At 42.8% G+C, this 16,844-nt stretch overlaps 1 protein-coding gene across 3 annotated transcripts; it reads left to right on the top strand.

Annotated features, from left to right (window-relative positions):
• The first annotated feature begins 4,656 nt into the window (after window positions 1–4,656).
• LOC120831979 (semaphorin-7A) lies at window positions 4,657–16,526 on the top strand. 3 transcript variants are annotated; one of them, XM_040197969.2, is made up of 14 exons: window positions 4,657–5,230; window positions 8,679–8,806; window positions 8,893–8,940; window positions 9,031–9,129; window positions 9,378–9,486; window positions 9,854–9,958; window positions 10,106–10,245; window positions 10,350–10,528; window positions 11,176–11,278; window positions 12,177–12,366; window positions 13,198–13,313; window positions 13,524–13,669; window positions 14,878–14,948; window positions 15,555–16,526. In XM_040197969.2, the coding sequence occupies exons 1-14, from the start codon at window positions 5,131–5,133 to the stop codon at window positions 15,902–15,904; spliced, it is 1,884 nt and encodes a 627-aa protein (XP_040053903.2). In that variant the 5' UTR covers window positions 4,657–5,130; the 3' UTR covers window positions 15,905–16,526. The 3 variants fall into 3 exon arrangements, with proteins under 3 accessions (XP_040053903.2, XP_040053928.2, XP_040053921.2); XM_040197994.2 differs by having other exon boundaries at window positions 4,746–5,151; XM_040197987.2 differs by lacking the exon at window positions 4,657–5,230 and adding an exon at window positions 7,837–8,323.
• Window positions 16,527–16,844: the final 318 nt, after the last annotated feature.

Below are 16,844 nucleotides of genomic sequence, written 5' to 3' on the forward strand. Positions count from 1 at the left end.
GGGAAACAACAGACTAACAGCCTTATGACGTTGCGTATCAGTAGCATATATTTCAACCATATTTATCCTAAAAGTTCAGAAGTGATATATAATAATAATATGATTATATATTATCATAAAATATCAGAGAAGTAGAATGCATGACATCACAGATTTTGTGTTTATACGTGTTATTCTTGTAAGTCTGCACTCACATAACTTTAGCTCAAATGTCAGTTCTGTTTAGAGATAACTTCAACAGTTACAGTGGAAAGCCCACTGAGCAGGAAACAACAGAAAATAGAAAAGTATGGCCAAGCTCCAGCAAAATCAGGAATGGAATTCATTTCCAAGGAGGTCAAATGACCTCCTTGCTGAATGACCTAGAGGCTGAGATTAAAAAACCCATGAGCAACCAGGAGGAGATGCAGATATTTCAGGACTTCTGTGAGTCTGAGCTGGACCAACAGATGGATACTAACTTTTCATGAAAGACAGGAGAACGGGGATTTAACCCTGCTGGACAGAATACAGTGCCCTTCAAGACCGGCCTGATCTACAGGAATTTCTCAACATCGATTTGGGCCGTCTTCACGCCGCATCAAACAATTTGGAAGCTTGCGAGCAGAAATATGAACAACTCCTAGAGAAGCTGGAGACATCCAAGAGAGGCTTTATTACCGAGCTGTATAAAGCACACAAAGCTCTTAGCCACACTGCAGAAGAAATGTTCAGTGACCATTAAGTGGAATCTTGTATTTTCAACCAGTGATTTCATAAGATCTTGATTAATGATTTGATTCTAATTAATGTTTTAGCGGGCTGATTCTGTGATTGATACAGCTGCCTTTGCTTCATAATGAGAAAATGAAGTTACAGTTTCGGGGTAAGCAAAGAATCGTACACTATACTCATAAGTCATCTGATTCAACAAAATGTAAATATTTCAACAATAGTCTCATATAAAAACACATTTCACTATTTTATTGAGAACAGTTGACAGTAATGTCTGAGTGATGAAAGATCTCACTAGTTTAGTTTCAGAGAGTCATCCTGCTTTAACACGGATTAATCTAAATATGAAACGTGTAAAAAAGTTTGGGTTGGAAGGACACAGTCAGCTGTTTCTGGTGAGGTAACATTGTTTATTTACATCTTAACTTAGAAGTACCCAGTCAACAGTGAACCTTCACCGCCATCTGCTGGAGGTTTAGGAAGTCCAACACAGATCGTTCGATGTGAAGAAATGGCTTCTGATTGGCCGCTTAAGTCAGAGAAGTTCCGTAAACGTCCCTTTCCAAGTATAAAAAAAACAGACAAAATAAATATCATTCAGTCCTGTGACCCGATCTATAGTCTGATGACTCTGCAGTGGTAGGGTGTATAACGGATGGACGGGGGGAGGAGTACAGGGCAGTAGTGGAGGACTTTGTGGTGTGGGCGGGCAGAAATCACCTGCTCCTGAACGTGGCCAAGACCAGAGAGATGGTGGTCGACTTCGGGAGGAAGACGACGGCTCCGCTACCGCTGAGGTCTGCTGGGGGAGCAGCATTTGAGCCGGTGACACCAACAGACTTAACAAACTTGTTAAGAAGTTTCGGCTCCATCATTGGCTGCAAACAGGACAGCTTGGAAAAGGTGTTGGAGGGGAGGTCACTGAAGAAACTGTTATCCATATTGGATAATCCTGACCACCTGCTACAGGGACAGCGGAGCACGTTCTCCAGCAGACTCCTTCAGCTCCGCTGTCACAAGGACCGATACAGGAGATCATTCCTGCCCAGTGCAATAACACTTTACAATAAATCATCCCTGGCTAAATAATGACAATAATAACCCTGTACTGCTGTGATGTTGCTGCTCTTTCTTTTGGAAGGTTATTCTTTTGTTTCAGTTTATTTAATTTAATTTAATAATTTAATATTTCTCTTGTTGTATTGTATATAATGTGTATCTTTTTGTTCTATTTTATTCCCTGTACATGCTGCTGTGATACCAAAATTTTCCTCTTGAGGGATCAAAAAAGTATCTATTTATCTATCTATCTATACATGGTATTGAACACCCGAGCAATTAGAACACAATTTTGAACTCATATATCACTGCTCCACATATAACTAACACTTGACGCTACGGTTTATTTACCTCCAAAAAAGGAAGTAACCAATCAGTAATTTGTTTATCATTTACTTTGAAACTTTTAAAATGACAAAGAAATGAAATTCAGTCTCAGTCTTAAATTCACTTCTTTTTTCTCCCATTAATAACTAAGAATTTCTTTCAAGAAAAATTCAACTGACTACAACTAAATTCAGGTCAGCTTTAATTCAATTTCACTCCAAACTCGAATGCGTTCAAACCAGCCTCCACTTCGGAAAACACAGTCAAGCGAGCCTGCACGTTATTTCACGGTACGCGTGTACTAGAGATCCCAGCAGTGAACGTGTCAAACTCATTCAAGAAGTCTGTAAATCATATTTAAATCTGATAATACATTAAAAAACAGGGAAATGGAGGGAAAACAGTCTATAAATGATAATTGTAGCACTTAAATTGTACTTATAACGCCACTCATCTATAGCAAATTGTAAACTGCCTTATTTGAGGAAATTGCACTTTCTTGTTTCTTGCTCTTCTGAGTTTGTACCCTATGGTTGAATGCACTTATTGTAAGTCGCTTTGGATAAAAGCGTCAGCTAAATGACATGTAATGTAATGTAATAATGTGATTTGAATTATTTATTCAAATACATTTATAAAGAGTTAATTTACACAGACAGAAAATATCAGGAAATTCTTATTCTTATGTAGCATTCAAGACTTAAGGCCCTTCAAAATGTCATACCTGAGCCAACTTCCTCTAAAATCTCATTCACGAGCCAACTTCTGGTTCATTTGAGATGGCATTTAAAAGTCAATAATCAATAGTTGGGTAATAATTCCACTTCAGGCTGATAGCACACCACCTCAAGGTTTCACTCAGTGATAACCAGGACATTCTGATGTAGCATTCCAATATTAAAGCCTGTCAAAATGTCATTCGTGAGACAACTTCTGGTCAATTTCAGATTTGATTTAAAAGGAAACAATCAAGTGGGTGGCATGGTGGCGTGGTGGTTAGCACTGTTGCCTCACAGCAAGAAGGTCCTGGGTTCGTCCTTTCTGTGTGGAGTCTGCATGTTCTCCCCGTGTCTGCGTGGGTTCTCTCCGGGTTCTCCGGCTTCCTCCCACAGTCCAAAGACATGCTCTGGGGATCAGGTTAATTGGGGACTTTAAATTGCCCGTAGGTGTGTGAATGTGAGTGTGAATGGTTGTGTGTCTCTGTGTAGCCCTGCGATTGGCTGGCGACCAATCCAGGATGTACCCTGTCTATCGCCCGAAGTTGGCTGGGATGGACTCCAGCCCCCCCGTGACCCTGTGAGCAGGATAAGCGGTTTGAAAATGGATGGATGGATGGAAACAATCAATAGGTACATATTAATTCCACTTCAGGCTGATAGTATACCACCTCGAGGTGTGACTCAGTGATAACCAGGACATTCTGATGTACCATTTAAAAATTGATGCCTTTCGAAATGTCATATATGAGCCAACTTCTGGTCAATTTCAGATTCGATTTAAAAGAAAATGGTCCATAGTTACTAAATGATTTCACTACATTGTTACACAAATGTAGACAAAGGTAGCTTTGCAAAGGTGGAACGACGAAGAAAAACAAGGCGTGAGCGATGTTAGAACAGTGAATATAACTTATTGTCAACGGCTCAACACTTGACAATTGAAACGGAAGCAAAAAGGCATCAGGGTCTCAAAGGCCAAAACAATAAACAAAAACCCCACCCCAGCTAGAAAACAAAGTCTTTCTGGCCTACCGCATAAAAAGGAAAAATACTGACCGCCCTGTGTATCCACAAAACAGGAGAAAAAATACAAACAGAAATAGCAGAGAACCCATACACGCTTCCCACACATTAATAGTCTGCCCTCAGCCACTATACCCAGAAGTGAGCCAAGTGAAGTTTACATTGCAGATATCAAAATGAAGAACATCTTATTTCATCTAATTTTATTTCAAGCGAAAAGGAGATGAAGAGACAGAGGAATCAGGTGAGGGGGAGAAGATTCAACCAACGTGAAAGAGGTTTCTTCACAAGATTTAGAGCTACCAGAAGCTGAGAACAAACTTAGCGAACCGGCTACGGTGACTACAACTGCCACAACTTCAACGTCCACTGGAGCCGGCCGAGGGAGAACATATAGGCCTATAAAAGCAGCTGGACAAATAATATCCTTTGCATTTAGGTGCAGTATATGCATAAAATGTGTTTATTAAACGTCTAGCAGCCCCGCATGGCGTCCCTGAAGCAGCGGCCTCAGTGTCCTCTGCTGGGATCGGTTGCTCTGGACCTGTTAGGAGAAACACACTTTTTCCAGTTAGAACAACAGCCTTCAACTCCGCTTTAAAGACTTTGAGACTTACAGGAGGATACAGGAATTCCATCGTGTGCAGTAATTGCACGTATCTTTCCTACAGCTGTCAAGCTGTTCCAAAGTAGGGTTTCTCACAAAATGTTCCACACTAAACAGAGCCGTATCCCGGACGAGCCCCCACTTACGTTACAGCTTGCCTATTGTGCCTATAGGGGGCACAGGCGTAACACACAAACGTAGACAGACAGTGAAAAACAAGGTGTGAGCGAGGTTAGATGAACGGTGAATATAACCTTTTGTCAACGACTTAAGGTGCAGAGAAACACAGTTTTTTTACAGATCCTTTCTGTATTATTATGATCAAACACCTTCAATAAAGTGATATCACTAAAGGTTTTGAAGTGCGAAAACCAAAAATAAGCAATAACCAATTAATCTAATTTCCAGAGCATGTCTTTGTATATCAAAGGTGTAGTACAACAAGATCAATCCCACGGACCTATGACATTATTTTGGTGGTGCTGGTAACAGTGGAGTTATTGGATATTTCTGTACTCATCATTGACCATCAAGATCAATGAGATTTGTACAGCTCCTGCACTGGTCCCATTGGTCTGAAAAAGGGACGTACCACAGAACACCGGAACCACCGACCGTTCCACCGCCCGCGTCGCTCTTGGAGTTGACGGCAGTATCACGGACCATCACGTCAGACCGGCGATGCTTCCCTTACGTTTAACGGTATATGTGTTTTTTATATGTGTCCGTAGTTTAACGGCGACATCGCCGCTTCCTGCGAGGATGACGTTCACAGAGAAAGGTATGAAATATTTCACCTTTTTTCCCCTGCGACTTTGAAGTATTGACGCAGTGCACTGCGGTGAAGAGAAGGACGATTTAAACATTTGTTACAATTGTTTGGTTTGATTACATTTAATTTGGCCGATGCTTTCACCCAAAGCGAGACCGAGCCAGACCCAGAACAACAGGAAAATAGAAAGTTATATATAAACTTATTGAAGAGTGCGGGGGGCGCTGGTACTGATAGTCGGGGTGCTGAAGGTGATTTTTCCGGGGCTCACCTGCTGCATCCTGTCTAATAGGATCCACTGACAGGTGCACAACGAGGTCATCTACTTGAACAGTGCACACTAAAGTCATTATACAGTAGATGTATAATAAGAATCAACAGAAGCATCGTCAATGGCATTATAACACTATATTTCTAGTTTTGTGGCTTTCACATTGACACTTATTTGGCCCACCGGCCAAAGAATCTGTAAGTAGTTCATTAGTAAACCTCAAAATGACATCCCTTGCATTTTACGTTAAGTTGTGCCTTTTAAAATGCTTTTATTTTCACATCTGTCACTGTTGCAAAAGTACGGGGTAAGATCAGTCTCAATGATTGCAAATGCACACAGAAAGATTCGCAAATGCGCACAGAATAATTCACAAATAATATTCGATTTACAAATGCAAACCGAAAGGATTTACAAATAAATTACCGCCGTCCGATTTGTTTGTGGATTGTATGCATTTGTTTGTGTATCGCTTCACATGTTGTGCGCTGTTTGGTGGCGTATGTGTGGCCAATCTGATGTCTTCCTCATTTTCATCCAATCACATGAGCGCAGCTCCGCCCTCCCGCCCCACTAGCATGCTAACGCTGCTGTTGCGGAGGCGAAGCGACGGCTCAGAGGTTAGCAAACAATGGCGTCTGGCAGAGACTCCCTCATATCTAATGTAGGTTCTCGCTTTCAGGGCAAGTGTGAGTGAAACATAATTATTGTACGGGGGGTACAATAATTACCCTTGGTGTAAGACATGACAAGTTCATGAACCATGAATTATTAGTTTTGGGAAGTTATAATGTTAGCGGAGATAAGATAGAATAAGAATTCTGTGAATTATTCAAAACTTCTTATTCATTTTAATCTTGTAGCTCCATAAGCTTAGCTAACAAAGCTAGTTTGCGAGCTAACTAAGCTAGCTAGTGTTGTCTAACGTTACATGCTAATTTGCTACTTCTGCTAAATTACAATGATTGAAAGTGACTGTGTGAGTCTGTAGCCTCAAGCCAAGGTAGCGGAGTTTCTTGCATTGCAAATTTATTAAGGAACGACATGGATAGATAAATAAATGATAAAAATGGATCAAAAATTGTTGCTACCAAAATGACAACTTTAAAATCTTTTAGAAGGCTAATTTATTCACTCCAACATTAATGCTAACTTCATCTTAACCCTTTCTACTGGCTAGAATCATCTAACATCGGATCAAAGGGTTAATACTTCACAGACAATCAATCTTTGAACTCAGTAACCCATTCTTTTGTGTTGTCTTTTTTACTTATTATGTTTTGATATTATATTCCTGTTTTAATTAATATGTTTAAACAAGCAACATATTGCCAAGCGTATTTCCAATGAGGCTATGTTGTGTGAAGTTAGTAATAATGCCTGTATATTACTTAACTAAGTTAACATTAGCTTACGATGCAAGGTTGTCTATATGCATTAACGTTACATGGAAAAGCAGTCAGTTAACGCTTGTATTAAAATACATCCATGATGCAACATATTTGACGTAACAATAATTCCCAACTCGAGCGTAATTAATCAGGCACGCCATGAAACTTTAAACTTGTTTCACTAACACTTAAAATCGCACGTTTGTGCATTTGTGAGTTGTTCTGCATGCATTCGCATTCATTGAGACTGATCTGACCCCAGACAAATGGGCCCTGCCTGTCGATGAGGGCGTGAGCGGAGTCAAGAGAGGATGAAGGAGGATGAGATTAATGAATACAGACTGTCAACCCGTATTGAGGCAATTTTTAGAAAAATCCACCCGAGACTGAAAGCACAAGATGTTTCTCAACATCGAAGTGTCCCACCCAAATTATTCACATCCTGGAAACACACGGGTAACTCCTCTGTGGACGGTAACAAAACGGATGTTTCTCATTGACATTTTGATCTTAATCTTCAAAAGATCCTGCTTACTGTAAATTAAACTTGAATATAATTTGGTCTCTCGCTGCGGGCAAGACCAAACTACAAAGTTATTGTATCGTTTGATTACAGAACTGGAGGCTGGACATTCGACAGTCTCCGAGGAGTAGTGATGTGTCGTTTGTGAACGATTCGTTCATTTTGAACGAGTCCTTACAAAGACTTGGGAGTAACAAGTCCTCACGTAGAGAGATTTGTTCTTTCCCGACTGGGTCTTTGACGCGACCAGAATAGGGGGAGACCATAGGAGTTCCAGAAACGGCAAGCACAGGGCACACACTCGCAGTCCCAGGCTCCCGGGAGACATACAGCTTCAACATATTGATGTGACACACGTGAGTCTTACGACGTCTGTCTGGCGTACCAACAGCATAATCAGTGTCACTAATCTGGGACTCTACCTCTTAAGGCCCCGAAAACTTGGAGCTGGAGGGCGGACCCAAGAACCGGCAACAACAGCAAGACTAAGTCACCTGCCTGAAATGAGCGGTGAACTGACTTTCGGTCATAACGAGTCTTCATCTTCGACTGAGCTGACAATAGAGCTTCCTGAGAAGAAGCACAAGCCTTGTGCAAGCGTTCACGAAATGCATACATAGTCGAGCACATTGTCTTGCGGTTCAGTGGTCTCTGCGCCCCACCTCCCACCTGTCACTCTGGAGTAGTTTCACGCGCTGCGAACAAAAGCTGTGGGAGACCATCATCCCACTCTCGAGCAGAATAAAAACAACAAGTTCAGAACATTGACCTCAGCGTCTGATGGAATCTCTCCAGAGCCCCTTGAGGTTGTGGATAATAAGCACTGGAAACGGAACGGAAACGGAACGCACTCGTTTCAATTCATGGTTCTGAAAGTCTTGCGTGCGTTGCAGAGCAATTCACCGCCACAACAACAGGTGGAGTAACGCTTTTTTATCGAAGACGACCTAGAGAGTGACGTCTTTTGTGTGTGGAAGTCGTTGGTTCATCATAGACTTTATTGCCCCGTGCATCGCCACTGCTGCTTTTCATCGCGGACACATTTGTCCCGTATTTTGAATGAATCAGATGCCATCCGCTCGTCCTTATAGTCCGCCAATGACTGGTCTTATAAGTGGTCACTGTTATGCATTTCTCCCGACAAAAGCTCTTCAATCTGAATCATAAAACTGTTTAGGCTCCCACTGTGTACAATGACAAATTGACTGTAACCAATTGCAGACCAAATGTTTATCATTCAATATTTCTTTTTTTTGTATTTGTTTTTTGTAGACATGGCAATGAAAAGGTTACCGTTACCCAGGCACCACGTACCTGTAGAGATTATTCTGGAAGGAGAGCATGAGACAGTCATAGCTGCTGGACACAAACACCTGACCTCATTGAACTTCCAAAATACGGTATGGAACATATCGGACCGTTTTAGCTTACAATTGACGCAACAGATGATGTGGCGATAATGACAAGTCATTCCTTCTCGTCACAGACCTCTGTGGAAATAAGCGTCCCTTGGTCCGACCCAAGACCGAGTGAAGTAAGAGAACATAACTTAACAGCAGTACTCATGGATATGCTAGTCAGATGTGATTGTAATACCTCAAACACTCTTTCTCCTGTCACCTAGGATCGCAACTTTAACATCACGGTCGTCCACAAAAGGGAAGCAGACAAAGTGTTTTTTCTGTGCGGGACCAATGGCATGAAGACGCTGTGCTGTGACATGGTAGGACACTGAGACATGAGATGCACGGGTTATGTCACGGAGAGGAGAGGGAACATGTCCGTTTGGCTGTCACCACGTGGGGACTTAGCGAGGGAAAAATCAGCGGTGATGCTCCTCCTCAGTAGCTGTCATTGCCCAGTATGAATATGGCCGCTTCTTCTGTGTATTTGAAACAAATTGAATCAAAATTGTGCTTCCAGATTGAGAATAGCCGGAAGTAGTTTGAGAACCTTTGTGTTTTCTTGTAGAATCTTTCAGAGCAGACACCCAGGTGCCTGCCCTCTGAAAATAAGAGGAACATAAAAGACAGCATACGGGATTTTGTCATAAAGGAAGGTGAACCATTTGCCCTTGTGGGTGAGTTTCTGAACGCACAAGATTCTTTGTAAATTGTCAAATAACCTACTCTTCTCAGCACTAACCTTGCCCTAACCAGCTCCGCACTGTTTAATGATTTGGTCTCCTTGTTCATTGCTTACAAGGAGATTGCGCTGGTCCAGCTTGTGCCCACTATTCACTCCAGACTCCAGTTTACCACCACTGACATCTCAGCCAGTGCAGATGTACCTTGTCTTTCCTCTGGCATTTGCTTATCACTAAACATTTTCATGAAGGCCAAACCGGCGCCATATGTAAAAGTGAATTGACGCCAGCTGCTAAGCGAGCAGAGCAACGCTGCTACGATAGCCTAAACTTTAGAAATAATGTGTTCTGTCTTCTGCAGATTCCCCAGACAGTGATCTCTACATTACATACTCTGGATCCCAAGAGAATGTTGGCATCTACAAGTTCGGGAAACACCGAATTGCTCCGGGAAGACACAGTAAAGGTATTTGCATGGAAAAATGGTAGATTCACGTTTTTTTTTTTTTTTAAACCCTCCAGATAAATCTCATCATCAATCCATTAACGTGTACTTTGAAATACATGTGTTCTATGGAATTGAGAGAAAACGTAACTGTTTTTCTCTCTTTAGAGCAGCACTATGTGGGTTTGGTGCTCAGCAGAGAGAAAGAGCCAGATAAGAGCAAAGTCTATGCCTTCTATAGGGAGAAAAACAAAGACCAAGGCATGTACAGTGAAATGTGGCTCGCCTTTGTGACCCGGGTTTGCACGGTACGATCTGCACTACGAGGAGACTCCTGCTGAACCTTTATGAATATCAACATTTTCATCGCTTCGTGCACAATATGTGCTTAATCCCTTGTCTGCATTGTTAGGTGGACCGTGGCGGATCTAAGAACATTCTGCAGTTCAGCTGGACGTCCCAGATGAATGCCAGGCTCTCCTGTGGGCACGCTGACAGCAGACAGCATTTCTCTGAGCTGGTAGACGTGACTACTGTGCACGCAGAGCAGTGGGAGCAAACCAGAATTTATGCACTCTTCAGAAATGAATGGTGAGACGCCGTTATCATTCATGCATTGGAGAACGGTGGAGGGTTGCACAAAGACGGACCTATTAATTAATTAATTGAAAATAAATGACAGCGTAAAACTCCAAAAACTTAAATGTAAAACCTATAAAGGAAAAAAAAGTTTAAAAACCCCAGACAGCTTAAGCTGAATCCACACTTGACTTGTGATCTATTCTGGCAAAACGTGGCCTGTTACGCTCTTACCAGCATCCTAAGCATAAAGTTTAAGGACATGCTGTTGTTGTACAGCATGTACGAACCATAAACACTGACCCCGAGATGGAAATAAAAATGGTTGTTTACTGAGAAGTAAAATGAGAGATGGGGTCAAGGTCCAAGGTTCTTTATTTGCATTTGTGCATACACAGCAGTCCAGACACAGTGGAACCCTTGTGCAGGGGCTGTCTCACTGACAGATGGCCAGGCGCTGTTTCCTTGACCGAGAACGTCTTGTTTTGTATTCCTCTTTTCATGCCATTTTGGTCGAGTTTCACTCAGCCCGTCTGATGTTGTCAGCTGTTTTCACACCTTCTGACCAGCAGGACAAAAGTCTTTGCTGACCGGTCCCCCGTGGCTGCAGACGTCTCGTGTCTCTGTGTTCACCCACTGACCCCTGTGTCTCTCTGCAGGGGCATGAGTGCCGTGTGTGTCTACACCATAGAAGACATTGAACAGATCTTCAAAACCTCCCCATTTAAAGACGCGGACGAGCAAACAGGCCGGCCAAGAGAGGTGTGTGGCAAGCAGCTTTATCTGAGGTCAAAAATAACGGCCGCATCAACTCGACACCAAATGATTCCTGGAATTAATATGGCCGCTATCTTTCAGCCCATGTGGTTCAAGTTTCACAATACAGGCTGTAATCAAAGAGTCGCACGCTTGACTTCTTTTTCTTTTTATTGATAAGTCATCTCCGTGTCAGCACTTCATGGAACACAGCCGGATGGTCTTTAAGGTTGTCACCAGTATTTTCAAATGACCTTTTGTCTTTGTGTATTTTAGAGTAGCTTTTATTGTGACTGGTGCTACTAGAATCCCCCAAACCGCATTATAATTGTTTGGTTTTAGCCTGGTATTATTGGGCTGTTTTATGTTGTATTGTAAATGCACTCATTTGTCAAAATTCCCCACTTTTACATCCCCAGCAGCATGAGAGATAGAATAACCTCTTAGAAACAATGTCAGTGTCGAGCTAAAATCCATCTAAGTGGTCCTCAAATCTGTATTTCAGAAGCCCTTTCATGAAAAAAAAAGTTTTTCCATTATCTCACAGAGCTAACAATAGCTTCATTAGCTTGACCATCCAGTCAGTAAAACTAGCCGAAGCCATTAGGTGAAGAGCGGAAGCGTGTTTCCCATTTAATAACAACACAAGAGGCTTTTTTTTTATTCTTCTGAAATAGAACAGAAGCTGTTCAGATGTAATTGATGTTGCAGCATCTGTGCTGGCTTTGGATGACACCATTGTCTGGAACAATAAGTCTGTGTATGCTCACCAGAGACTGTGGGTGTCTCTCACACACACACACACACACACACCCTGCCAGAGTTCAGATGGCGTGGACGATAACGTGTACAACCACGCGGGAACGGGCAGGACAAGCGTTAACTGAACCCTCTCTTCCATCAGTGCGTTGCAGACTCAACAAATATTCCAAAAAACGTCCTGAAGATGATCCAGATGAATTCGGAGATGAAGGAAAGTGTGCAGCCTGTGGACAACTCTGGCCCGCTGCTCTCTAATCACCACCTCTACACTCACATCCACGTGCACGGCTCGCCGAACAACCGCCACCCCACCGTCCTGTTCCTGTCTCTGAGTGAGTTGTCAGGGAAGTTGTACTAAGCATTGTGTGCTTTACTGTAATAGTCTACATTGTAAAGGTTATTACACACAGAGGTTCCTCTTAGTAGTTTCAACAGTCTATGGTTTCACATTTTAAATGAACAAATGTTCAGTTGTAAATAGTCGCTCAAACAGCAACCGGTGTTGTAGCTCTTTATAATATTTCAAGTCTCGTAGTGAACAGGACGAGTCTGTGTGCGCCTATGACCCAGAATAAGACCTGCAGGTTTGACCTCTCGTGTGCGTACCTGCATCTCTGGGGTGTGGTTTGAGCTTTTGGTTCTTTCCCATGATGCATCGTGTGGAGTATCACACGTTTCTCTTAAAATGTGCCTTTTAAACAAGGTGAGGAATAGACTACATCACATGTCCAAGCCTGTGAGTATTGCTAGCCAGTTGTCATAAAGGATATAGTGCAACAGTCACATTACAGCATTGTGCAAGTTACAGTTCCACCGTAGAGCCGAGCGCAGCAGGGCCTGACTGTGGCGTACGGAGTACAGAGGGTGCGCCGGTAACTGCAGGTTTGGCGGTTCTAACCCCGGTTGCCAAATGTTGTGTGTCAAAGTGTCTGTGTGCAAGACACCCCTAACCGCTCTCCAGGCGCCTTCACAGCAGCACACTGCTCAATGGGTTAAATGCAGACAATAATTTCCCCACGGGGAAAAACAACAGAACATTTTTTCTTTTAATCCAAACCTTTGATGATGGATAAGTCATATAGAGGATTTGAGTGAACTGGTTTGTGGGAGGAGGTTGGGTTTAAACAAGTTCACGTATTTAGTCATCTTTCTTCCTGATACAGATAATGGAGCGATTCATAAAGTGATGCAAGATGAAAGTCGGACATTTGTCATCGCTGAGTATCAACCTTTCAACCACAGAGCCCACGTCGTCGGCATCCGCCTGGACCCCCCCTCTGTAAGAGTGCTCCTCCTACACAACTATTCCACTAAACACAAGGGAATATTTGTACTCATGTACACCAATAGCTGCAAAATATTAGTAATTAGAAAGACGGGTGTACAACTTGTTGATGTTTTTGGATGAAGTCCCAACTTTTCAGAGGATATTGATGATTTAATCTTAAATAAGAGGTTAAAAAAACGACTTTGTGCTGTGTCTTTGCAGAGGAAGCTGTATGTGAGCTCCAGAACTGAAGTGGTCCAACTGAATGTGGCAAACTGTTCCCAGTATGGGGACAGCTGTGAGCTGTGTGTCTTGGCCAGAGATCCCTACTGCGGCTGGGACGGCACCCGCTGCACCCCTGAGACCAAGTAAGAGCCCTTCATGTACCCCGAGACTTTCATCTAAATGTCCAAACATCTCACATCTCATGTGTTTAGGACGCAAGCCAAACTGCACCATGGCTCCAAAGTGCTGGTTATTGCAAATTAGTGCACCTTATTTTCATATTTGACCACTTTCTAATTTCTGCCATTGAAGCTGTTGAAAACAGAACTGAAACGAATAGTTCTTAGTTTCACACCACAAACACAACAGGTGAAGAATTAGGAAGTTATGCAAGGTCTCTATGTTGTCACTTCCCTGTTCAAACAGCAGTCAGGTCCGTTTGTCGTTATTTAAATTATGTGATTATTTGAATGTTAAGGTGATCTGACCTCCGATCGGCTTTCTCCACATTCTTTATTTGCATTATTTGAATTTTTATCATCAGAACATTCTCAATTCAAATGGACGTTACCTCTAAACCTCACAGACCACATTCTCTGTGAAAATAATTCAATAAATATGATTAGATTTCTGCAAATGTGATGTGTTAACTTTGGTACTGCTGCTACACACAGAAACATAACCACCCCCAGTCAACCCTGAAGGGGAAGGGCTGACTAATACTTGTAACTGTGACTCGTAGTGCATCTAATGTGGTGAAGTGCAGCAGCCCCCCATGAGGCCCCCTCACCAGGTGACGAACTGCAGTCAAGACCTGTGTGAAGTATCACAGCGGAAAGAAACTACATTAGAAACAGCTAGAGTTCTGCTTTTTGATGCACGAAATGTTCCTCGCTGGATAAATGCTTTGCAATTAACATTTAAACCACAGGACTGATCATCTGTTCCTCGCATAACTGTAATACATGAATGTGTGTCGTTGTCGCCGGACTGCATGAAACGTGGAAAACAGCAGCAACAATTAAAATTGTCCAACTGAAACAAGTTTTTTTTTTTTCTCTCCTAGATGGTTAGATATGTTAAGGCCAATTAGTAGTTTCCGGTTCTTAAACTGATATTCTTTTGCGGTTTACTGATGGATTACAACGACACTTAAGCGACAACGTCCAACCCCCCACCCCCCCCATACGCTGTTGCCAAATTGATTTGCTCAAAACAGGTCGATGGAAAAGCGCAATTCCAATTTGTTCTCCTGCAGCATTTCAAACGTTTAAAGTTTGCTTGAATGGAAACACAGCTCGTTTTCCAACTTAACTGTCATTCTTCTAACTCAGTCCCTTTACTTTCACAGAGACACACTGCAGGATCTGACCCAAGGGAACCATGACATCTGCGCATCGAAGGTTCAGCCTCATCCAAAAGGTATGACTGTATTCTTGTGTTTACTGCAGTCAGGAGCTGCTAAGCTAACGGCTACAGCCTTAGATTTAAGACAAACTCGAGGGGAATTGATTGTGCCTGCAACCCTATTTTCCAAAATGTCGATCGCTACTTTAACATCAATAGTAACAGTCTGCGTGGGAATCTTTGCCTTCGTGGTCTCAGTGGACCCGTCGTTTCTCAATGCATTTGGTACGCTTATAACATACAAAACTCTACATTTAAAAAAATGTAGCAGAAGCTAAAAGCCAAAACATTCATCACGGGTTTTGCCCTGGGAAAGTAAATATTAGGATAGCTTTACAGCCACTATCTCACATCTTTTTAACTACAGGCCTGTGTAGCTCTTCAATGAGGAAGTTGAACTCTTATCGTACCATACGTGTCACACAATATGATCAACCAGACAAACTTCACCCAAAATGTTCACTTGTCTGCACCATTTCAGTTCATGTGGAACAGACCATGTAAAGAATAACTCGACTATATTATAGGAACCCTTTAACTTCCCCAAGCCTCGTTCTGCTTAAGACTTCCTCTTGCACGCTGGAAGAGGCAAATCAATCATGCTTTGGTTTCTCTCCTCAGCGTCGGGACATTTCACCTCAACACATGCAGAGGAAGAGAGCCGCGTCACTCTTCCCCTGAAGGCAAAGTATTTCCTCCGCTGCCCGGTGTCGTCCCACCACGCTCAGTATACCTGGCACCACCATGAAAGCAGCACATCGTGCAGCTGGAGCGAGCAGTGGTGCCTCTTCCTGGTCGACAGCATGGGTCCCGAGCAGGAGGGAACGTACACGTGTGTGTCGGAGGAGATGGGGTACAGGAGAGAGTTGGCGCAGCACGAGCTGCAGGTGAGGGGCGAGGCGGCGGGCCGCTGGCGGAGCCCGCTGGTCTGGCTTTGTCTGGCGGCGGCGCTGATCCAGAGTTGGTGCTGAAAGAAGAGAACCAGGGCTACGAGCGACAGGTCCCAACTCCAGATGTGTGAATGGGGCCACATGATTACTAAAACGAGTCTTTTCTATTTCAATTTTATTTTCAGCAAATATTTTGAATTAATGAACGATGTAGTATCAGTGTGATTGCGTTAATGAGCCAGCATTGTTTTAGTCTCAAGCTAGCGTTAGTCTGTGCATCAGCAGCGGGTGTAAAAGCTAAAACGTTATTGATTTTGTATTTGTATTTTGTATTTTTGTACTCAGGACTATACACCATTGTACAGCATTCAGAAATGTGTCCGTTAATTCAACTTAATCCACAGCGAGTTGTACAGCTCCAGATAAACAGCCTTCGCCTTGGATACATGTAGAGTTGCCACTGGTAAGCAACGGTGTCCTTCTCAGAATGACGGATGAACTTGGGCGAGGCAGTGAGGAAACCACAAAGAGCCACGAGTCTCGCCATACATCACAAGCGCCCCTGAAATATTACCGTTTCCTTTGCTGAGAAATTCTCTCCTGCGTACTACCTCGGCCTTGCCTAACAGTGTCAAGCATTGGCCATGTTCATCTAGACTTTGCTTCCAGCACTTTAATTACTGCAATAAATGTACGTATTTAATTCTTCGGCTTGATATCTTTGTGTTGCAATACAAAGATGTCACCATCTTGTGTGTTCTGATCTGCAATGTTTGACTTTTAATTTTCTCACTGAAGTGTTAATTGTGCATTGCTCCGTTTGGCTACACACAGCCAGTGCACTTCCTCAAACATAACCCGGGAAACTGCTCCTCTACACCACAAAGGCGCCTCATGGGCTTCTCACACATCTTTCTACGGGTAAAATAAAAAGGTTGTTTGTTTTGGGTGCATTTTCCTTCACAAACTACTGGCCCTCAATTGCCCCTTTGTTCTGAATAGCACGCAACAGGAACTGGTG

Source organism: Gasterosteus aculeatus, chromosome 12 (genome assembly GCF_964276395.1).
Source record: "Gasterosteus aculeatus chromosome 12, fGasAcu3.hap1.1, whole genome shotgun sequence".
NCBI classification, from domain to species: domain Eukaryota; kingdom Metazoa; phylum Chordata; class Actinopteri; order Perciformes; family Gasterosteidae; genus Gasterosteus; species Gasterosteus aculeatus.

Coding starts and splice junctions, on each gene's coding strand:
- LOC120831979 (XM_040197969.2), top strand. CDS start 5,131: ATGCTTCCCTTACGTTTAACGGTATATGTGTTTTTTATATGTGTCCGT. Junction 13,670..14,877: donor CGCTGCACCCCTGAGACCAA/GTAAGAGCCCTT, acceptor TTACTTTCACAG/AGACACACTGCAGGATCTGA. Junction 14,949..15,554: donor GGTTCAGCCTCATCCAAAAG/GTATGACTGTAT, acceptor TTCTCTCCTCAG/CGTCGGGACATTTCACCTCA.